The sequence below is a fragment of the Agelaius tricolor genome, unplaced genomic scaffold (genome assembly GCF_023055355.1).
Source record: "Agelaius tricolor isolate 1412-34295 unplaced genomic scaffold, bAgeTri1.0.p SCAF_42, whole genome shotgun sequence".
Classification (NCBI taxonomy): domain Eukaryota; kingdom Metazoa; phylum Chordata; class Aves; order Passeriformes; family Icteridae; genus Agelaius; species Agelaius tricolor.
In genome coordinates this window covers 1,361,304-1,384,571 of record NW_027269302.1, presented here as the reverse complement: position 1 = coordinate 1,384,571, position 23,268 = coordinate 1,361,304, and the positions used below count along the sequence as shown (strand labels likewise).

Genomic DNA, 23,268 nt, shown 5'->3' with positions numbered 1-23,268 from the left:
GAGGGATTATTGGGGGTTTGGGGGAGAATTGTTGGGGTTTGAGATGGTTATGTGATTTTGGGGGGTTTTGTTGATTTGGGGTGTTTTGGATTTTTGGTGTTTTGTTGGGGTTGTGTAGGTTTTTTGGGGAAGGATTTATTGAAAAATTGGGGAGTTTTTTAAATTTTGGGGAGTTCCACTGGGATGTTTGGTGATTCTCTGGGGTTTTTGAGGGTTATCTTGTAATTTTTAGGGATTTTGTGGGGTTTTAGTGGAATTTTAGGGGGGCTTTGGGACAGTCCCTGGGTGTGGGGAAGGGCTGAGAGGCACCAAAATCTCCTTAAAAGCCCCAAAAGTCCCAATAAAACCCACTAAATCCCAATTAAATCTCTCAAAATCCCATTAGAACACCCTAGAATCCCAATAAAAGCCCACAAAATCCTTTGGAATCCCAAAAACCCCAAAAAATCCTGATTAAACTCCACCAATCCCACAAAGGTGTCCCAAAAACCAGAAAAAGTCCCACAAAATCTCCCCCAAGGTCCAAAGAAATCCTGGCAACACCCAAACCCCCCCAAATCCCACCAAAAATCCTCATAACCCCAAATCCCCAATTAATCCCTCTGAATGCCACCACAATTCCAATAAAATGCCCCAAAATCTCCTAAAAATCCCAATAAAACCCCAGGAATTTCTGAGAATCCCAAAAAATCCCAACAAAATCCCAGTAAAACCCCCAAAATTCAAAAAGAGCCACAAAAAAATTCAATAAACCCCCAAACTCCCCCAGAAAAACTCCCCCTCAAAATGCCAAGAAAATCCCCCAAAATCCAAACCCCCCAAATCCACAAAACCAGCCACTCCCAGTCAATCCCAGTGTGATTCCAGTCGCTCTCAATGAGATCCCAGTGTAACCCAGCATGGACTCAGCTGCTCTCACTGGGATCCCAGTGTGATCCCAGTTGCTCCCAGCATAATTCCAGCTGTTCCCAGTTCCTCCCATGATGATCCCAGTTGCCCCAAGAATAGTCCCAGTCCCTCCCAGCAGGGTCCCAGTCGTGCCCAGTTGCCTCCAGGGTAGATTCAGTTTCCCCCAGCATCGTCCCAGTTGCTCCCAGCATGATCCCAGCTGTTCCCAGTGTGGTTCCAGTGCCCCCAGGATGGTTAGAGACACTCCCAGTATGTTTCAGTTACCTCAGAATGATCCCAGTCTTTCCCAGTTCCTCCCAGTTTCCTCTGGCATCATCCCAGTTTCCATCTGTTGCTCAAAGGGTGGCCCCAGTTGCTCCCAGGATGATCCCAGTTGCCCCAGTTGTAGTCTCAGTCCTCTCAGCATGGTTCCAGAACCTTCCAGCCGATCCCAGTTGCTCCCAGTGGGTCACATTTTCCTCCCAACATGGGCCCAGTAGCTCCCAGTAAGCCCCAGTCAGGTTCCATTCACACCCAGTATAATCCCAGTATGAGTGTAGCCACTCCCAGTATGATCCCAGTCCCTTGCGGTCCAATCCCAGTTGCTCCCAGTCACTCCCAGTCTGATGCCAGTGCCCTTAGAGTGATCCCAGTTGCTCCCAGCATGGGCCCAGCTGTTCCCAGTGTGCTTCCATCACTCCCCTATGGTTACAGACACTCCCAGGATGGTCCCCAGTTGGACCCAGTTGCCCCTGCTCTAGTCCCAGTCCCTCCCCAGATGATCCCAGTCCCTCCCAGCATGGTCCCACTCACTCCCAGTTGCCCCCAGCGTGGTCCCAGTTCTCCCCAGCATGGTCCCAGTTGTTCCCAGTGTGGTTCCAGTCCCCCCAGTATGATCCCCCAGTCATGCCCAGTATATCCCAGTTGCCCCCAGCATGCATCCAGTCCTTCCCAGTTCCTCCAGTTTGCTTGCAGCATCATCCCAGTTTCCCTCAGCTGCTCCCAGTAGCCCAAAGTGTGATCCCAGTCGCTCCCTTTCAACCCCAATATGATCCCAGTAAGCTCCAGTTTGATCCCAGTCACATGCCAGCCCTCCCAGTGGGGTCCCAGTATAATCCCAGTTGTTCCAATCTCTCCCAGTATGGTCCCAGCTGCCTCCAGTGTGGTTCCAGTTGCTCCCTAGATCAGCCCAGTTAGTCCCAGTATGATGCCATTTGCTGCCAGCGTGCTCCCAGTTGCTCCCAGTCAGGCCCAGTATGGGGGATGATGTGCAGGGTGTGCTCCCAGTCCCTCTCAGATCCTCCCAGTATTAGTCCACTCCCTCCCAGTATGATCCAGAGATGAGCCCAGTGTGCTCCCAGTCCCTGCCAGTATGAACCAGTTGTGCTCCACATGGTTCCAGTTGCTCTCTTTCACCTTCACTTTTGTTCCAGTCACTCCCAGTATGTCCCAGTGTAGCCCAGTTCCCTCCAGCATCTTTGCAGTTCCTTCCAGTATGATCCCATTTGCTCCCAAGCACTCCCAGTCAGCCTCAGTGTAGTGGCACTCACTGCCAGAATGATCCCAGTCAGCTCCAGCATGATCCCAGTTCATCCCAGTATAAGCCCAGCAGTTTCCAATCACCCCCAGCAGGCTCCCAGTCACTCCCAGTTCCTCCCAGTTGCTCCTAGCATGATCCCTGTTGCTCAGAGCTGCTCCATCCCAGTCACTCCCAGTATATCCCATTTGCCCCTAACGTGGTCTCAATTGCCTCCTGCAGGCTCCTACTCTCTCCCAGTATGATCCCAGTATGATCCCAGTGTCCATCAGTGCAATCACAGTCTGCCCTGGCATGGCAGTATGATCCCAGTATGATGTCAGTACAAACCCAGTCCCGTCCCAGCATGATACCAGTATAATATCAATAGAAACCTATAATTGTCCCAGTCACTCCAGTATGATGCCAGTATATTCCCAGTCACTCCCAGTACGATCCAAGTACACAGCCAGTACATCCCCAATACACTCCCAGTACGATCCCAGTCTGATGTCAGTACAAAGCCAGTACAGCCCCAGTCACTCCCAGTACGATCCCAGTGCAGCCCAGTCCCTGGCAGTGCTGCCACTGCTGGGATCCCCCAGGCCTGTGTGCGCTCCCCCCTGGCGGATGTGCCGAGAGGAGCCCCAAGGGCTGGCAGGGGCCAGGCAGGGTCCCCAGCAAGGCCCAGTTTGGATGTGCAGCCCCCAGTTTGCCCAGTTTGCCTCTCCTTTGGCCCGGGCCGGGTTCCCCCCGCCCGCAGCGGCTGGGAGCAGCCGAGAGCCCCGCGCTGCCCATGCCGCCCTGGCCCGGCTCCATCGCGGCTGCTGCCGCGGGCTGCGAGGGCTGCGGGAACGGGGCACCGAGGGTGTGGCTGCTGCTGGGGGAGGAGGAGGAGGGAGGGAAGGGCAGGGATGGAGGGGGAGGAGGAGGCGGGGTTAGGGGGGAGGAGGAAATGGGGGAGGGATGGAAGAAGATGGATGAAGGCGAATGAAGAAGTCCAAGGCTGAGCGGAAAAGGCCCCTCGGGGGGACATCGGGGGGTGGCGGTGGCGGCTGCCGGCAGAGGCAGCCTGGAGGAGCAGAGCCCTGTGTGCCCCAGGAGGCCAAAGTGGGGAGGCCAGAGAGGGGGGAGCGCCGCCATTGGCGGGAGCCTCAAGAGCCTGGAGAGGGGCAGGGGGGACTCCTTGGAGCCGCTGCAGCCCAGGGCAGAGAATGAGGGGAGAAGGGAGCCCAAAGAGCCCCGGCATCCCGAAATGGGGAGAGCCAAGAGGGGGCAGTGCGTCCCCAGGTGTGCCCTGGGGGGATCTCGTTGCCCTTGCCTGTGGCACGGAGGCAAATCCCATGCTGTCCTTGTCCTTCCTCGCCCAGAGCAGGAGCTGAGCATGGAGAGCAGGGAGGACAAATGCCCGCGGCAGAACCTGGTGGCAGAGGCCGTTTTGAGCGGCTCCACGGCACAGGAAGCCAACGGGGAGGAAAAGGCCCGGAGATGCCGCAGGAGGAGGGGCTGCAAACGCAGATGGCGGGGATGTGAGGGGGAAAGAGGCAGCCTGGGCCTGGAAGGCAGCCGGAGATGGAGGCAGAGCTCGGAGCTGGTGCTCCATGAGCAGCTCCATGATGGGGAGAAGCCCCACACGTGCGTGGAGTGTGGGAAGAGCTTCAGGTGGAAGTACAACCTGACTGTGCACCAGAGGACCCACACTGGGGAAAAGCCCTACAAGTGTGGGGAGTGTGAGAAGAGCTTCAGCCAGAGCTCCAGCCTGATCAAGCACCAGAGGAGCCACACAGGGGAGAGGCCCTATGAGTGTGGGGAATGTAGGAAGAGCTTCAGCGAGAACTCCACCCTGATCAAGCACCAGAGGACCCACACTGGGGAGAGGCCCTATGAGTGTTCCAAGTGCGGGAAGAGGTTTCAGACCAGCTCCCATCTCATCCAGCACTATCAGAGTCACACAGAGGAGAGGCCCTTCCAATGCCCCGACTGCAGGAAGGGATTCAAGTACAACTCCACCCTCATCACCCACCGGCGCATCCACACCGGGGAGAGGCCCTACGAGTGTCCCCAGTGTGGGAAGAGCTTCTCCAGGAGCTCTACCTTGACCCGACACCAACGGAGGCACCACTAAGGGAAGCCCAGCGAGTGCCCCGAGTGCAGGAAGAGCTTCGTGCACTGCTGCAGCTCCATCCCCCACTGGAGGAGGCACTTTGGGCACAGCCCTGGTCACTCACATTCCCTGTGATCCATGTTGGGAACACACCTGCCTGCTTGTCCTTTTGTTTGGCATTTTTTTCTGATTCATCTTCATCCCTTAAAAACAGCCAAAACAGTGTTTAAAGAAAAAAATTGATCACAGATGTCTAAAGTCCCACAATTTCAGAGTTTTTTAATGGGAAATTGATGGTTTGGAGAGAATATTCTGGAGGATTTGTGTAGTCTGGGGGGGGATTTTGTGCAGTGTTCTCCATCTCTTTGCACTCCAAAAGCCAAGAGGGTCACCTCAAAACAACTGAATCCCACTGAAAACAACTGAATTTTAATTCATACAGGCTCAATCCCACATCAAAATGCCTTGTTCCCACCCTAAAAAACTCAGTCCCACACCAGACTCACTCCATTCCACAGCTGCCAGAGTGAGATGGGGTGTGAAGGAGATTGGGAGAAGTGCAATCCCAATTTGGAGTGATGGGATTGGGATTGTGTGGGGCTGGGTGGGTGGGATGTATTTGATAGCAAATAAAACTTTCAGAGTTAGTGCCACCTTCTCAGCTGATTGTGTTTGTGTGCTCCTTTCTCTCCTGCCTCTCTTTGCCTGCTCTGTTTCTCTCTCAGTGTCTCCCTTGAGCCAGGGCAGCTGCCACCAAAGACCCTGCCCTGATTTAATTCCCAGTGCAGGAGCTACAATGGCCATGGTTGAAGTTCTGAAGGCTGGCAGTGAAATGTCACTGTAGAATCCACTTGGCTTTCGGCCCCTTCTTAGGAGCTTTGCCTTCAAGGGCAGGAACATCTTTTCCTGGCTGGGAACTGGAATTCCAGGTCCTTGGAGTGTGTGCCATGCAGGACCATACAGACTGGGATGATATGGACTGGGATCCCACAGACTGGGACTGCACCGATTGGGACCATGTGGACTGGCATCATGTAGACTGGGATTGTATGGCTTGGGATTGTACAGACTGGGATCATGTGGACTGGGATTTCACAGGCTGGGACCGTGGGGATTAGGAGCCGAGACTGGGATCATACAAACTGGACCATATGGACCGGGATGGCTGCACCGGATCAATGTGAACCGAGGGGGTCCCGCCCTGCCCAGGGGTCCCTCCCCATCCTGCCCGGGGGCGCAGCCAAAGCTCCCCGGAACGAATGCAGAGATCCAGGAGGGATCCCAGTGCCAATCCCATTTCCAATCCCATTTCCAGTCCAGTTCCTGCTCCTTGTGCTGGTCCCAGAGTGATCCTGGTGCTGATCCTGGTTCCGGTGCCTGCCTCAGTCTCCATCTCAGTCCCGGAGCACTCCTGGGGCTGATTCTGGTTCTCGTGTTGATCTCGATACTGGAGCGGTGCCAGTCCCAGTCCCAGTCTTGGTACCAGAGCGGTGCCAGTCCCAGTCTCAGTCCCAGTCTCGGTCCTGGAGCGGTGCCATTCTCGGTGCCGGTGCTGGTGCTGGTTTCAGTGCTGGTCTCAGTCTTGGTCCCAGAGCAGTTCTGGACCCAGTGCTGCTACTGGTGCTGGTCTTGGTCCTGGAGTGCTCCCAGTGCCAATCTCAGTCTCAGTCCCAGTCCCAGAGCGCTGCCACTCTCGGTGCTGGTTCCGGTGACGGTCTCGGTCTCAGTCCTGGAGGGCTCCCGGTCTCGGTCCTGGTCCCGGTCCCAGAGCAGTCCCGGTGCGGGTGCCGGGTTCCAGTCTCGGTCCTGATCCCAGTCCTGGAGCGCTGCCGGTGCCAGTCCCAGTTCCAAAGCGCTCCTGGTGCCGGTCCCAGTGTCAGGCTTGGTCCCAGTCTTGGACCCAGTGCCAGTTCTGGTGCAGGTTCTGGTCTGGGTCTTGGTCCTAGCCCCGGTGCCGGTCCTGTGGCGCTGCCAATCTCAGTTCCAGTGTCAGTCTTGTGGCTGGTGCCACTTCTGCTGCTGGGTTTGGTCTTGGTCCTGGAGAATTTAGGTCCATTTGGGTGATTTTAGGCCAAACTGGACAGGTTTAGGGTGGGTTTCAGATCCCTTGCAGTGATTTCAAGCCTTTTAGGGTGGATCTTAGGCCCCTTTGCAGATTTTAGGCCAAATCTGTTGGGTTTGAGGGTGGATTTTAGATCCCTTTGAATGATTTAAGCCCATTTGGGTGGGGTTTGGGCCTGTTTGGGTGATTTTAGGATAAACTGGGCAGTTTTAGAGTGGATTTTAGATGCCTTTGGCTGATTTTAGGCCCATATGGGTGGATTTTAGTCTTTGGGTAATTTTACCTTGTAACGGTGATTTTAGGTCCCTTTGTGTTATAGATGGCTAATGAGATGATTGGCTCCTGCAATTAAGGGATGGATACTGTGTGAATATTAAGAGAAGCTTTATTGATGTGTCATTATGTTATTGCAGTCTGTTGTTTAGATGTCCTCTGTTCTCCCCACAGTCCCTTTCCCCCCGTTGTTACCATCAGACAGCCTGAGCCATCCAGGACAGGTAGAAAGAAGGCGAGAACAAAGACTTGTTCCTAGGGGAGGGGGCGTGGCAGGACAGCACCTGACCCTCCAATCAAGCTGCAGGAAAGCAGACTCCACCAATAAACATCAAAGAAGAGTTGACTGACAGACTGTGGGAGGGGCCAGGGTTGGCTGATGCAATCCCGGGGTATAAAAGGCGAAGCGTCCATCTTGAGGACGAGCCAGGCACGTGGTAGGCGGCCATGAGGGGAGCTCCCAGGCCTGTTCTTCCTTATTTAGTCCTTTTCTTGTCATTTTTGTTAAGGTTGAATAAACCTTTTAAAATTTTCAAAGTCTGCAGTCGTTTTTCACAGTAACCAAGGGTTCCTTTCCTGGAGTTTGGTGCACAGGAGAAACACCAACCATATATTCTCAAGAGGACAAAATGGCACAAAATTTTCCTGGCAAAGATCAGAAAATCAAGAAACTTTGGAAAAAGATTTACTAAAACATCCAATTCAACATAAAACACCATAGCAGTAACTTCATTAACTCAGCCTGTTGCACCCAGAAACGTTTAATCACTTCAGTTGTTGAGGTATCATAAAATGTTCCATATCAAGAGCATTAGAAGGAGAAGACAGAGAGACAGGAAGACAGAAGCTCTATAGAAAGAAATGCACATGGCTACCAACTGCTGGGGTTTCAGCGTGGGTGAGACACAAACCCCAGCCAGGGAGCCCTTGTGACACATCAAGGCCCCTCTGGAGCAAAGAAACCATTGCTGACAGTCCAGAAACTCATGGAACCAAGGGGCCCTTGTGACAACGCAGATCCAAGGACACCATGGTGGCACTATGGAACCTCATGGGAGCAAAGAGACCATTGTGACACGCTGGTGCCTCACGGAATCAGAGGGACCATTGTGAAACTCAGGCCCCCTCTGGAACCAAGGGCCAAGGATGAAGCTATGGCACCCGTGGAACCAAGGAGCCGTTGTGACACAGCGGGGCCACAGGGAGCCGAGGGGCCATGGGGACATTGCAAGGGCTCAGGGAAGCCAAGGGGCCGTTGTGACACTGCAGAAGAAAGGAGAACATTGTGACACTGCAGGGACTCCTGGAATAAAGGAGACCATGGGGACACTGTGGGTCCTCATGGAACCAAGGGCACAGGGAGCAGGTGTGGCTGGTTTGGCCTCCCGGGGGCTGCTGGACAGGTCTGGCTGACCTTGGCATGTCGAGGGCTGCTCCTCAACTGCCCCTGAAGCACTGGGCCTCTGGGCTCTCCTTCCTATGGGACAGAACTGTCCTGATCCTCTTCCAGGGCCCTATGGCCAAAACTGGGATTCCTTCTCCAAATTCCCTTACATGCAAAGATTGTTCCCAGATGAAATCTGCCAGGAGGAACAGATCTGGCTCCCTTGCCTACCTGGGGGCACCTCTCATCTGCCTTTGAAACGCTGGGACCATGTGCTTTTATTTCTTGTGGGAAAAAACCCTCCATCTCAACCAGGCACTCATGGCCAAAACTGGGCAACTACCTCTGGAATTCCTTATATCCAAGGATAGCTCCCAGACAAAAGCTGCCAGCACTGACAAGTCTGGCTGGCCTAGGCTTCCTGAGGGCTGGCCCTCATCTGCCTCTGAAACACTGGGGCTGGGTGCTTTCCTTCCTTATGAAAAGAGCTCTTCTTCCTGTCCAGGCACCCACAGCCAAAACTGAGATTGCACCTCCAAAATGCCCAATATCCAAGGAAAGCCCCTAGACAAAAGGTGCCAGGAGAGACAGGGCTGGCTGGCTTGGCCTGAGGGTGGCCACCTCTCATCTTCTTCCTAAACACTTGGACTTTGTGCTTTACTTTCCTATGGGCAAAAACACCCATCTTGACCATGGCCAAAACTGGGATTCCCCCTCCAAAACTCCGTACATCCAAGGATTGCTCCCAGGTGAAAGCTGCCAGGACAGACAGGTCTGGCTGCCCTTGGCCTCCTGGGGGTGCCTCTCCCCTGCTGTCCAAACACTGGGGCTGGGTGCTTTCCTTCCTATGGAAAAGAACCGTCCTTCTTATCCATGCAAAAATGGCTGAAATTGGGGTTCCACCTCCCAAATTCCTGATATCCAAGGGTTGCTTTCAGACAAAAGCTGCCAGGACAGAGAGGTCTGGCTGGCCTTGGCCTCTGATGGCCGCCTTTCATCTGCCCCGGAGACACCACCGGTGTTCTCTGCTTTCCTTCCTATGGAAAAGAACCATCCTTCTCCTCCAGTGTCCATGTCTGAAATTGGGATTCCACCTCTGAAATTCTCAATATCCAAGGGTTACTCCCAGGCAAAATCTGCCAGTACCATCAAGGCTGGCTGGCCTTGGCCTCTGGTGGCTGCGCCTGCAACAGTGGGGCTGGGTTCTTTCCTTCCCATGGAGATCCCTGGGACACTGTGGGAACCTCATGGAACCAAGGGGATCATTGTGGCACCACTGGAGCCCAGGGAACCAAGGGGATCATTGTGGCCCCACTGGAGCCCATGGAACCAAGGGAATCATTGTGGCCCCACAAGAGCCCATGGAACCAAGGGGATCATTGTGGGACCACTGGAGCCCAGGGAACCAAGGGGATCATTGTGGCACCACTGGAGCCCAGGGAACCAAGGGGATCATTGTGGCACCACTGGAGCCCAGGGAACCAAGGGGATCATTGTGGCACCACTGGAGCCCTTGGAACCAAGGGGCCATGGTGACACAGAGGGGCTCCATGGACCCAGAGACCATTGTGGCTCTGTGGGGCCTGATGGAACCATGGAGACCATTCCAACCTTCAGGGCCTGGTGTCACCAAGGGGGCATTATGACACCTCAGGGCCCTATGGAAGCAAGGGACCATTGGGACACTGTGGGACCCATGGAACCCAGGGAACATGGAACAGCTCTGGCTGGCTTGGCCTCCCAGGGGCCACCTGACAGCTCTGGCTGATCTTGGCATGTCAAGGGCTGCCTCTCATCAGCTCCTGGAGCACTGGGGCTCTGTGCTTTCCTTGCTATGGAAAAGAGCTGTCTGACTTTTCAGATGCCCATTGCCAAAACGGGTACTCTCCCTAAAATAATTTCCTCTATGCAAGGGTATCTCACAAAACCAAACCTGCCAGGTCTGGCTGGCCTTGGCCTCTGGTGGTCACCTCTCATCTGTCCCTGAAACACTGGGGCTCTGTTCCTTCATTCCTATGGAAAAGAACCAGCCTTCTTGTCCAGGGACCATGGCCAAAATTAGAATTTGGCCTCCCAAATTCTGTATATCCAAGGATTGCTCCCAGACAAAAGTAGCCAGGACAGACAGGTCGGGCTGGCCCTGTCCTCTGGTGATTTCTTTAGACTCTGAGGTGAATGTTTTCATTTGGAAACACTTTGGAGAGGGCCCAGAGATGTCCCAAGGAGGGGGGGTTTGGAGGCCTTGGGCCCATGAGCACTGTATAGGGACAAAGGAGCTCTGTGCTCAGTGGGGTGGAGCCTGAGGACAGTGGAGCAGAGCCATGAGAGTGTTTAAAGAGTGATTTAAGGGATGGTGGATCCTTTTGACATAGTGGAAAACAGCCAGAGAAAGAATTAACGCCAAGGGCAGCTGGGGAGGCCCAGAGTGGCTGCAGGAGAAAGGAATTTCCCTGTCAGGGCAGGGCTGTGGTGCAGCACGTCCCCAGCAGGAGCCTGGAGCAGCCCCAGGCTCTGTGTGGGCAGGCAGGGGCAGGCAGGAGGCAGAGCTGTCAGCAAAGGAAGGGCCCAGCCAGGTGGGGCAGCCGGGGGATGCCCAGAGCCTGCAGGGACAGAGGCCAGGGCAGGGACACCGTGGGACAGCCTGGGCTGCACAGGGCACAGGGATGGGCAGCAGCTGCAAGACAGCCCTGACAGAGCCAACTTGGGCAGCGCTTTGGCCATGGCTGCTGGCCCTGGGCCTGAGCCAGGAGGGGACAAGTGACCCTTGCAGGCCTGGGGCCTCATGGCCTCCTTGTCCCTGCTCAGCAGCCTGGCAGGGGCCGCCCCACGCTCCTGCCCTTGGCATTGCCCATCCCCACATGCCAGTGCCCATCCCGGGAAGAGCCCTGAGCAAGGAGGGAGGGACAGGATCTGCCTGGCCAGGCCCTGGGGCTCAGGCCTTGGCCCTTTACATTCCTGAAACAAATCCAGGTTTGCTCAGCACCAGAGACACCTTTGCCTTGTTTGTCCCCAGCTGCCATCAGTGCCTCCAGTGTTCTGCTCTCCCTGGAACCCGGGGACACTTTCTCAGTCCTGTCCCTCACAGGGATCTCTGTAAAGTACAAGAAACTTCAGTCTTTCAATCTCACTGTGAGCTCTTGAGAAGTCTTTGAGCCCACTCTGAGGGACTGGGTGTGATGCAAAGAGCAGCAAAGGCCCAGAGGGTGATTAAAGTCCTTGTGCTGTGTCTGTGCTGCTGAGCTGGGCCGGGCTCCTGGCCCAGAGGCAGCTCCTGGCAAGGGCAGCAGAGCTGCAGAGAGACAGCTCTGGCCAGGAGCAGCTCCTGTGCACAGCCCAGCAGGGCTGGGGCACTGCCAGGGCCCCTCAGGGACACGAGCAGGGCACAGACAGAGCTCCCAGGGGCTCAGCACTGGCCGGGGCTGTGGGATGTCCCCGCGGGGGCTGTGTCACAGCAGCACCTCTGGGGCTGTGTCCCAGAGCCACAGAGCAGCTGGGATGGCAGCAAGGGGCTGTGTGACAGCACAGAGTGGGCTCGGTGACAGCACTGAGGGGGTTGTGACATCACAGAGCGAGCTGTGACATCAGAGAAGGCGGCTCTGTGACATCACAATGTGGGTTGTGACACAGAGTCACAGAGCAGCTGTGTGATGCCACAGAGAAGGCTGTGACATCACAGGGTGACTGTGACACCACAAATGTGCTGTGTGACATCACATAGCAGCTGAATGACATCATATGGAGGTTGTGTGACCTAACAGAGTGGTTGTGTGACATCACAGTGGCTGTGTGACATCACAGGGGCAGTGTGACATCACAGGGACAGTGTGACATCACGGGGGCTGTGTGACATCACAGAGGCTGTGTGACATCACGGGGGCTGTGTGACATTACAGAGATTGTGTGACATCACATGGGGCTGTGTGACATCACAGGGGCTGTGTGACATCACGGGGGCTGTGTGAGGTCCCTGGGGAGGTCACTCTGCCCCGGCCCCCTCACAGCTCCCCCCAGAGCAGTCCAACCCTGCTCGTGCACAGCGGGGTCCCCTGTCCCCCTGGGTCCCCCCGGGTCCCCCGGCCCCGCAGCCTCCCCCAGAGGATGTTCCACAAGATCGACCCCAGAGCCTGACACGGGGCTGGGGGCCGGGGCCCTGGGGGTGGCACAGGGAGACAGGGACCCCCTGGCAGCGTCCCCGTGTCCCCCAGGGCCAGAGCCTGGGCCAGGGCTCCTTCACCCTGTTATAGATAAATATCATAATATTGGCTTTTTGCAAATATTAAAATGGATTTTATCTGTGTGGTGTTAAAGTAACTTTGTTCTAAAGATATAGTTTTTATTTCTGTTGTTAATTGAGCTTAGACATAGTAGTGAAATAGCTAATAGGAGTGTGCTTGTGTTAAACTGCCTGCTTGGGTGGGATAACATCCAATGCACACGGGATGAGGACACCTGTACAGATCTGCCAACTATCAGCACTCCCTGTCTGAAGGCAGAGTGCACCAAGGCCCAAAACCTGGAGGTGATAAAGAGAAGGAGCCAAAACCACAGCCAAACACACATGCTCTGAAAAGGCAGACCCAAGGAGGGGCCATGTAAAATCATTCCTGGAATATGTAAAGTAGTTTATGGACATGCATGAGGCTCTATGAATATGCACCAGGCTGATGTAAGGAGAAAGGTATTTCAGGGGATCCCCGAAGGTAACAGGGTGCTCCTGGCTTAGTGCCAAGATGCACCCGGCCATAATAACCTTTGCTCCATGGTCCTGCTCTCCCATTGTCCCTTATTAAACTTTGTACATTTTCACAGGAGAGTGAACGCATTTTTCACAAATGGAATCTCAAGGAAACAAGGGTCAGTTGTTAAGCCAAGGCTCTGCTTTGACCAAGTGGGGCCTCATGGGACACAGGTGCCACAGGGACATTGCCAGGCCTGGTAGGAACAAGGCTCCATTATTGCACAGTGTTACAGATGAGTAATGTCATAGTTGGGTCTCACAGTGAGGAGATAGATCCTATGTGTGTGTTAAGATGTGTAGTGATGTTATTGTCATCTGTCCCCCATAGTCCTCTTCCCCTGCCCTTGTAATGGCCTTGGTGGTTGGGGCATTTGGGGAGGGCAGGTTTGTCACTGGAAGGCAGGCATGGCAACACCTGCTCTCCAGTCAGGGTGCAAGAAAGCATTCTCCACCAATGGACGGCCACAAAGAGTTACCTGACAGACTTTGGGTGGGGCTAGGATTACCTGGTGCAACACCAAAAGCCTAAAAGGAGGAGCAGCCAATTTGTGAAGGAGCCATGTGGCTGATAGCCACGGGGTGGGGAAGGGCTCCCAGTGCTGTGATTTCTCCTGTTTCAGTCCTTTGTTGTCATTTTTTTCAAGGTTGAATCAACTCTAAAATTTTAAAAGTAGAGGTCATTTCTCACAGACAGCAAGGCCTCAGGGCGCCCAGGAGAGCGGCGTGACAATGACACCTTGGGGAACCAAGTGTCACCTGCAAACACAACGGGGCCTCATGGAAGCCAGGGGCCACTTGGATATTGCCAGGGCAGGTGGAACTCAGTGTCCATTGTGACACAGCACAGCCTCGTGGAACTCAGCAGAGCATTGGGACAGCCTGGAATCTCATGGAGCCAAGACTCTGCTTTGGCAAAGTGGGGCCCACAGGACACAGGTGCCCCTGGGACATTGCCAGCTCTTGCGGAACCCAGTGTCCACTGTGACACAGCAGAACCGCATGGAAACATGGGGGCCACTGTGACGCAATGGAATCTCATGGAAGCAAGTGTCAGTTGTGAACGCAGCAGGGCCTCACAGAACCCAGGGGCAACGGGGACCGTGCTGTGGCTCGTGGGAGCAAGGGGCCATTGTGACCCAGCGGGGCCTCCTGGAACCCAGGAGAACATTGTGGGCCCATGGATCCTCATAGAAGCACGGCCCCATTGTGACAAAGTGCAGCATCACAATGGTCTCCTGGGTTCCATGAGTCCTCGCTGTGTTTAGAATTGACACTTGGTTCCCCAAGATTCCATGGCTCCATCCCTCTGCTCTCCTGTGATTTGAGGCTGTGCTGTGTCACAATGGACACTTGCTTCCTCCAAGGCTGGAGATGTCCCAGTGGCACTGGGCTTCCATGAGGCCGCGCTTTGTCACAATGGGGCCTTGCTTCCATGAGATTCCATTGTCCCACAATGGTCTCCTGGGTGCCACAAGGCCTGCCTTTGTCACAGTGGAACCTTGCTTGCACGAGTCCTGGCAATGTCCCAGTGGCACAGGGGTTCCATGAGACCCTGCCGTGTCACAATGGGCCCTTGGTTCCATCAGGTTCCATTGTGTCCCAGGGCTCTCCTAGGTCCCATGAGGCCTTGGTCTGCCACAGTGGTGTCTTGTTCCTACCAGGCCTGACAATGTCCCAGTGGCACCTGTGTCCCATGAGGCCCCACTTGATCAAAGCAGAGCCTTGCTCCCATGAGATTCCACTGTGTCACAATGTTCTGCTTGGTTTCATGGGAACCTGATGTGTTGACAATTGATCCTTGGATCCTAGAGATTCCATTGCATCACGGCTGTGTCCTTGGTTCCAGGAGGCCCAGCTTTGTCACAACTGGACCTTGGTTCCATGAGATTCCATTGTATCACAGCACTGTCCTTGGTTCCATGAGGCCCTGCTGGGTCACAGTGGAGCCTTTGTGCCATTCGTTTCCATGGTGCCACAATGGTCTCCAGCATTCCATGAGGCCACGCAGCAAAAGAGTGGACCCTTGAATCCATGAGTTCCCATTCCATCAGGATGATCTCTTGCATTCCATGAGGCCCTGCTGTGTCACTAAGGAGCCTTTGTTCCATGTGTTCCCTTTGGGACACCATGGTCTCCAGTGCTCCATGAGGCTGAGCTGTGAAACTCTGGGCTCTTGGTTCCATGAGATCCCAGCACGGTGTCACCATGGTCTCCTGGGTCCTGTAACAATTCACACTTTGTTCCATGAGATCCCAGCACGGTGTCACCATGGTCTCCTGGGTCCTGTAACAATTCACACTTGGTTCCATGAGATCCCAGCACGGTGTCACCATGGTCTCCTGGGTCCCATGAGGCCCCTCTCTGTGTCACAGTGTTTGCCTTGGTTTCCTGAGAAGCTGATGTGTTGACAGCTGACCCTTGGCTCCTTGAGATTCCATTGCATCCCAGCGGTGTCCTTGGTTTCATAAAGCCCAGGTTTGTCACAAGGGAGCTGTGGTTTCAGGATATTCCATGGTGCCACAAGGGTCTCATCGCTCTCTGAGGCTGCACCGTGAAACAGTGGGCACCTGGTTCCATGAGATTCCATGGGGTAACAGTCAATTCTTTTGCTTCTTTTCTGCCAAGGTCGGGATGAAATCCCAAGACAGCATTTCTTGTTTGGACTCAGGTGTTCATTAGCTCTTGTCTCTAGAACAGTCTCACAAGCTGTGAGTTCTGCGGCACTTCGCCAACAAGGTAAAAATGGAGCCCTGTCTCTCTCTCTCTGCAAGGTCTTTTGAGGATAAACTGTCCAATTAAGAAATGGCAGCTAAATTATTTTTACTTTTAACCCAATAACCAATCACCCATGCCCAACATAAGGGACGAGGAGGAGGAGGAGGAGGAAGAGGAGGAGGAGGAGGAGGAGAAGGAGAAGGAGAAGAAGAAGAAGGAGAAGAAGAAGAAGAAGAAGAAGAAGAAGGAGAAGAAGAAGAAGAAGAAGAAGAAGAAGAAGAAGAAGAAGAAGAAGAAGAAGAAGAAGAAGAAGAAGAAGAAGAAGAAGAAGAAGAAGAAGAAGAAGAAGAAGAAGAAGAAGAAGAAGGATCAGCCTCCACCCTAAAACCTCCATCTTGCTTTATATATATTACTATATTCTAAAACCTTAAACTCCAAGTTGTCCACCATGTGATATTACACCCTTCTATTCAAACTCCACACCCATAATCCCAGCTCCATCATTCCATTTTGGAAGCCTTCTCCACAGCCTCAAGCCAAATGCAGTGTTCTCTTGGGGGTCAGTGTCTGTCAGCTCAGAAAGTCCAAAATTCTCAGCAGCCCGGGTTCCAACAGGTAACAATGTTCTCCTGTGTTCCAGTAGGTTCCATTGGGCCCGGCTCTGTCACCATGGACACCTGGTTCCATGGGATTCCATGGGGTGACAATGTTCTCCAGTGTTCCATCAGGCCCGGCTCTGTCCCCATGGACACTCGGTTCCATGGGCAGTGTCCGTGTCCCAGTGGCACCTGTGTTCCATGGCACCCCTGTCTGACCAGGGACAGTTTGTCCCAGGACATTCCATGGAGTCCCAGCGGTCACTTGGGTTCCATGCAGGTGCCTGGGCAGCGGGAGCTCAGCCCAAATATCCTGGGGGTCCCTGGGCTGGTGTTTGTTGGGGGGAACCTTTGGATCTTGCAGGGCTCCAAAGCTGAGCCGCAGATGCCCCTTGGGACTGAGTGGAGCATCATGGAAGCCAGGAGACCCTGATGGAGCCAGGAGACCCTGATGGAAGCCAGGAGACCCTGATGGAAACCAGGAGACCCTGATGGAGCCAGGAGAGCCTGATGGAGCCAAGGCTGCAGCGGGACACAGAGGGACCTCACGGGAGCCAGGAGAGCGTTGTGAGGCTGTGGAACAATGTGGCACCGAGGTTTCACTGGGGCTTGGCAGAAGCTCCCGGAGACAAGGAAGCGCTGGGAGCCTCCCGAATCAGCGTCTGCAGGAGGATTTTCTGCTCCCTCCTGGGATGCTGGTGGACAATAAAGCCTGAGGCAGCCTCCCAAGGGTCCGGCTGTGCCACCAGCGGGGGCCACATCTGGGGGGACGCCCGGCCAGCCCTGGCCCTGCTGCTCCTCCTGGCCGGGCCTGGAGCTGCTGGGAGCCCGGGCTGGGGGAATCCTCAGGGCTGAGCAAGGAAAGGTTCAGCACAAGCAGCCCTGGAGCGAGATGTGCAGTGTGAAACACGCCAATCACTTGTTTTTAAAATTGTAAAAGTTCCATAGTAATAAAATGGTTATAAAAATAGCAATACAATTAGAGTAATAATAATTTGGACAATTTGAATTAGGACAATATGAGACAATAGAGAGAAAGGGTTATGGAGGTCCGGGTACCTTTTTCTGGGCAGCACGAGTCTGAAAAAGGACACCCGTTAACAAAGGATTAACCCTTAAAAACAACAGCCTGTTGCATATTCATACACTTCATCCATGATGCATAAATTCCATTCAAACACAGGATTCTGTCTGGGCAGTGCCACCTTCTTCCTCTGAATCCTAACAGCGCCTTCAAGGCGGGAAGAAATTCATTTCTTCTGATAAGAGGGCAAGAAATTCTTTTTCTCTGAAAGATTTAGGTGTCCTGTGGCTGCTATCTCACTGCAAGTCCTTTAATTAAAACAAGAATCCTACATAGCATCGTTTCTATTTTAACAATTTTTATAACCGAAAACTATAAACACAGTACTTAAGAGAATTAATACAGCATTACTTTCTAACAGCAGACATATAATATTAATTTTAATATTTGCGAAAAGCCAATCATAAAATACATGCATTTTTCACATGCAGGCAAAGCCAGCGAGGCAGCAGAGCAAGAGAGAGAGCAGAGCCAGCGACACAACAAACGCACCGAGAGCGAGAGAGCAAGTTTGAACCGAGCTTGCAAAGGGCAAAATCAGCTCAGACCAGGTTAGACTGAAGAACAAGGAGCACCAGGCATGGGCTGATGGTCCAGGTAAAAAGTTCCAACGTGAGGAGGACGACAGAAGCCTTCATCAAAAGAGCACCAGAAGACTGAGGGCCGCCACAGGAGGAACGGACGCAGGCGCTGAAGCCACACACGGCTGTAAAACCGGGACACAGCTTTATGCAAATGTGAGTATGCTAATGAAGTGTTGTAATTGTGACTTTTAAAATGGAGCTGAAGGCCAAAGGAGACCGAGTGGGTTTTTGCCAGAGAGATCCCCCTCGCTCCCAGCGCTGGATACACAAATCCCTGCTCTGTCTGACTGCAGAGTTTGATTTCCTCGCCCAGTTTGTCCCACTCCCCCTTTCCCTGCCCTCTCCTCCCCTCTCCCAATCCCATTTATGGGATTTGGGGTCATTTATGGGATTTGTGGTAATTTATGGGATTGGGGTCATCTGGAGAATTTGGGGTCATTTATGGGATTTGGGGTCATTTGGGGGATTTGGGTTCTTTGTGTGCCTTTGAGGTTATTTGGGGTTTTTTGGGGTTATTCGGGGTAAATTTGGGATCATTTGAGGTAATTTTTCACATTTTTTGGTTTTTAGGGCTGTGTGTGTGGGGGGTAATTCAGGGCCAGTTCTGTGTGGGTTTGGGATCATTTTATGGGATTGGAAGGGATTTTAATGGATTTTAATAGGAATTTAGTAGGATTTTAATAGAATTTAATGGGATTTAAAAGGAATTTTAATAGGATTTAATGGGATTTTAGTGGGATTTTATGGACTTTTAATGGGATTTGATGGGATTGTAATAGAATTTTATGGGATTTTAATGAGATGTCATGGGATTTTAATGGAATATAATAGGATTTTAATGGGATTTTAATGGTGTTTAATGGGAATTGAGTGGAATTTAATGTGATTTTTATGGGATTTTAATGGGATTTGATGGGGGTTTCCCCCAGTCCACAGCTCCCTCCCACCTCAATTTGAGGGTCCCATCCCCCTCTTTCCCCCCGCTCTCCCGCCCCTTCCCCATCGTTCCCCCAGTCCCCAATCCCCTCCCCCGTGCTTGGTTTTGGGGGTTCCAGGCCCCTCCTGCTCCCTTTGGGGGTCCCGACCCCCCTTGGGTTGAATTTGGGGCCCCCCCGCCCCCCCTTCTCCCCACGCCCCCCGCTCCCCCCGCGGCCGGGGGGGCTCCCAGCGCCCCCAGTGCCACCAGTGCGGCCCCAGCTGCCCCCGCACGCCCCATCCCCATCGCCGGGGTCACCGCCCCCGCCCCAAATTCCGCTCCTGGGCACTGAGAGCCATCAGCGACAAACGCTCTGATTGGCTGGGAATGGCCCCGCGCAGTCTCTGATTGGCCAGCGCTGCGAGAGGCCCTGGGTTCTGCCCGGCACGCGATGAGTCACAGCCGAGCCGGGCGCTGATTCGCTGGAAATCGCCGGGCGGGGCCAGTGCGCCGAGTGTCTGCCCGGCAGCGGGATCGTCATCAGCGCCCCGCGCTCTGATTGGCCACGATCTGTTTCGGGCTGGGGACGGGAGGAACTGGGCACCCCCAGGAGCCCCTCGGGTTTGGGGCTTTCGATCCCCCTTCGGCCGTCGGGGCGGCCCTGGGGCCCCCCCAACACCCCCAAAATGGGGAGGGTCCGCGGGGCCCTTTGGAACCCCCAGAAATGGGCGGGGAGCGGCAGGAGCCGCCCCAAAAAGGGATGGAAGGGTCCGGGCCGGGAATGGGGGAGGCTCTGGGGATGGCTCCGGCCCGGATCGGGGCGGGCTGGGATTGAGGGAGGCTCCGTTCAGCGGCCGGGGAGGGGCTGGGCCTGGGGAGGGCTCCGGGATTGTGGGGATGGGGCCATTCCGGGACTCGGGCGGGGCCTCTCCCTGGGGTTGGGGTCCGGCATTGGCTCAGGGACCCTCCCCGTTCCTGTTCCGCTGCCCGATCCCGTTCCCGATCCCGATCCCGCCGATGGCTCCAGGGAATGTCCCTGATCTCAACCCCGACCCCAAACCCGAGGTGAGGTCAAACATTGGGGTCAAACACCCCAAATCCTGGGGTCAACTCCCCCGGACCCCAAATCCTGGGGGTTCAAACACTGGGGGGGGCCAAACACCCCCAGACTCAAACTCTGGGATCTCAACCTCCCCCCCGGCCCCCAGCCCGAACCCCAAATTTTAGGCCTTAAACCCCCCAAATCCCAGATCCTGGGGTGTCAAACACTCTGCAATTTGCAAATGTTGGGGTTAAATCCCCCTGACGCCAAATACTGGGGTTTGAAACATTTGGGCTGTCCAACACCCCCCGTTCCCAAAGTCTGGGGCCAAACACCCCCAAATCCCAAATCCTGAGATGTCAAACACCCCCAACCCCCAAAGTTTGGGGTCTAAAGCCCCAATCCCCAACTCTGGGGTCTGAAATATCTGGGGTGTCCAACCCTCCTCATTACCCAAAGTTTGGGGTCAAAGTCCCCAATCCCAAACTTTGGGGTCAAAACCCCCTGACCCCAAATCCTGGGGCTTGAAACATCTGGGGTGTCCAACCGCCCTGATCCCAAAGTTTGGGGCTCAAACCCCCTGATCCCCAAATCCTGGGGAAAAAAACTCCCAAACCCCAAATCCTGGGAACAAAAACCCCCAAATCCCAAACCCAGGGGTGTCAAACATCCCCAATTCCCAAAGTTTGGGGTCAAAAATCCCCAAACCCTGAGGTGTCAAAATCCCCTAAACCCCAAATTTTAGGATCAACCCCACCCAACCCCCAAAGTTCAGGATCAAACCCCCCAGTTCCCAAAGATTGGGGTCAAACACCCCCAAACCCCGAATTTTTGTATCACCCCCCCCCCCCCCAACCCCCAGTCCCAAAATTTGGGGTCATTTGGGGTTTATTTGGGGCAGCTCCAGGTGCAATGTCTGCAGAGAGACCCTGGGTACAATGCTGTGAAAAACCCCAATAACCCCTCTGGAGCCCCAAAATCCCTGGGGGCTGGGAAAGGGGATTTGGGGTGAAAGAAGAAGGATTTGGAATGCACAAAGAAGGATTTGGGATGGAGAGAGGGGATTTGGGTGGGAAACTGGGTCCCTTTTTGGCGCAGGAGATCTTCCTGGCGCTGCTCTGGGTGATGCTGAAGCCCTGCAGGGCCTCGCGGGCGGCGCCCGCCTGCACCTCGGGCTCCAAGTGCACCCTGGCGATGTCGCGGGGCCCGGGCACCAGGGCAGCTCCTGAACCCCGGGAACCTGGGCTGGGAACGGGGCCAGGAGAGCCCCAGACACCCGGGGGTGTTCCCCAGACACCCGGGAGTCTTCCCAAGAAACCTGGGAATGTTCCCCAGACACCCGAAGCCTTCTCTGCTCCATTTCCATCCTGCGCCTTCTGGCCTCTTCTTCAGCTCTCCGGGCCACTGCTCTCTGCTTCATGGCTGCCCTTCTGCGCCTGAGGCAGAGGAAGAAAGGCAGGAAGAGCAGCTCAGCAGCAGCCCAGTAGGGCCCCTGCTGCACGGCTGCCCAGAGCAGGGGTCCCCAGGCAGGCTCGGGTGGCTCTGGGGTAGCCTGCTCCAGGCCCTCTTTGCCCAGCTCTGCATCCTCATCCCAACTGATCACCACGGGCCGTGGGAAGTGGAAGAGGAGCAGCACCAGCAGGGCAGGGACTGATTTGGACACCATGGTCTGCAGGAGGAGAGAGACAATTTGTGTTGCTTTGCACAAGAGTTGCAAACCCGTGTGTTATTAGGGAATGGCCGCTCCTGCTGTGCCAGAGCGCTCGAGCAGGGGTGAGAATCTGGTGTCAAAGTGCATTCATGTGCTCCATGTTGCATGGGGCACCCATGTGCAGGAATAGAGAACAACTTCCCTCAGATGGGATCTGCTGTGGCAAGGCCCCTCTGGTTTTCTCCTCCACACAGCAGTTTGCATGCAGAATGTGGGCAGATGTGACTTGGAGGTCCTCCTGCTCACCCTTGGGTTCCCCTTGCAGAGCCTCAGCCCCTGCGTTCTGTCAGGGCCCCTGGGCAGGTGGGATATTCCCAGAGGAGAGGGGCCGGCTGTGTCCCCATTGCCCCTGTCCCTTATGTGCCTGTGCTCAGGAGGGCACAGAGAGGATGGGGACTCCTGCCTGCCCCGTGTCCTGTCCGCCTGCCGGGCCTGTCCCAGGGCAGCCGGGCTGTGATTGCTGTGCTGTGTCCCCCTGTCCCTGCTGTCCCTGCTGTCCCTGCTGTCATGGCCCACTGCAGGTTCCACACCTACACAGCCATGGTGGCTCCTGAGTTCTGCAGGGACCTAAGTGACAGTCTGAGTGGTGGCACTCGTGGTTTTCTTGCATTTGGCATCACGCAGAGCAGAGGCTGGATCACAGCACCAAAGGAGCAGCTGCTGCAGGGGAGGAAAGGAGCCTCTGCATGGCCAAGGGCTGCTGTGGTGCCCCTGTGTCAGGAATTCCCCACAGCTGACACCTGAGTCCAGCATGGACACTCACAGACACAGCGTTTGTTCAGGCATTGCCTTTATTGCATCTTGACAGGGACTGCAGCTGCCTGAGGGAAGTCACCCTCCCGAGACAGGAGGGCAGAGAGTGTAATTTAAATTAACCAATTGTGATTATAGGCATTCGTAGCGACAGTCTATATACTGTATATATGAATATTAAACAAGACACAAAATAATTATTGGATCATGATGATCAAGCAACATTTGCTGGTTTAAACAGAAATAAAGTATACTTCAGTTTTTGTTAACTGTAATAATTCTTGGTAATTTTGATGAATTATAAGTTCTATGTAATATAAGGAAAAGTGCCATTATTTATTACTACTTAATATTAAAATATTTATGTTATCTTACAAGACTAGTAATCTACATTATAGTAATAAAAAGTTTTGAAAATGTTTCTAAAGACAACTATTTTTAAAGAAAACATTTTACATATTTCAAAACTATTTAAGAATTTGAATCATTCTCCAATCATTGCGCCTGATGCCTTCAAATGCTGCTTTCCTCCGAGCAGATGCAAAGCCTCTGTATGGGAAAGGGTTAAAATAGATGCAGTTACTACAGATCCCGTGAGGAGAGAGGGGGCAGAGGGGCAGGGTGTGTCAGGAGCCCGGAGCCTGTGCCCCGGCGCAGGGCTGTGCTGGGCAGCAAGCGCAGCTCTGTGCGCCGGCTGCTCACAAAGATGTGCGGCTCGCCTTGGCCGGCCCAGAGAGCATCTCCAGCAGGAAGCTTTTCTTCACACAGCCACTGCCTGTGCTCCTCCAAGAGCCTGCCCTGCCTACCTTCAGCATCCTGTTTGTATCCCTATTCATTCCAATCAGCCTGGCCATTTGCTTTTCTATTTCTTTCGTGGCCCGGCGCATTTGCTCCATGTCTTT

At 54.2% G+C, this 23,268-nt stretch overlaps 1 protein-coding gene and 1 long non-coding RNA gene across 2 annotated transcripts in view; both read left to right on the top strand.

The window, feature by feature from the left end:
• Positions 1 to 1,375: 1,375 nt before the first annotated feature.
• Positions 1,376 to 23,268, top strand: part of LOC139603937 (zinc finger protein 850-like) — a 136,743-nt gene continuing 114,850 nt past the window's right edge. The window contains exons 1-2 of the mRNA XM_071454938.1: positions 1,376 to 1,394; positions 3,967 to 4,518. Coding sequence (XP_071311039.1) covers positions 1,376 to 1,394; positions 3,967 to 4,518 — 571 coding nt within the window. The remainder of the gene's footprint in view (positions 1,395 to 3,966; positions 4,519 to 23,268) is intronic.
• On the top strand, positions 5,161 to 7,383 carry LOC139603928 (uncharacterized). The gene is made up of 2 exons (XR_011683860.1): positions 5,161 to 5,348; positions 7,045 to 7,383. It is a non-coding gene; the product is annotated as an uncharacterized lncRNA (long non-coding RNA).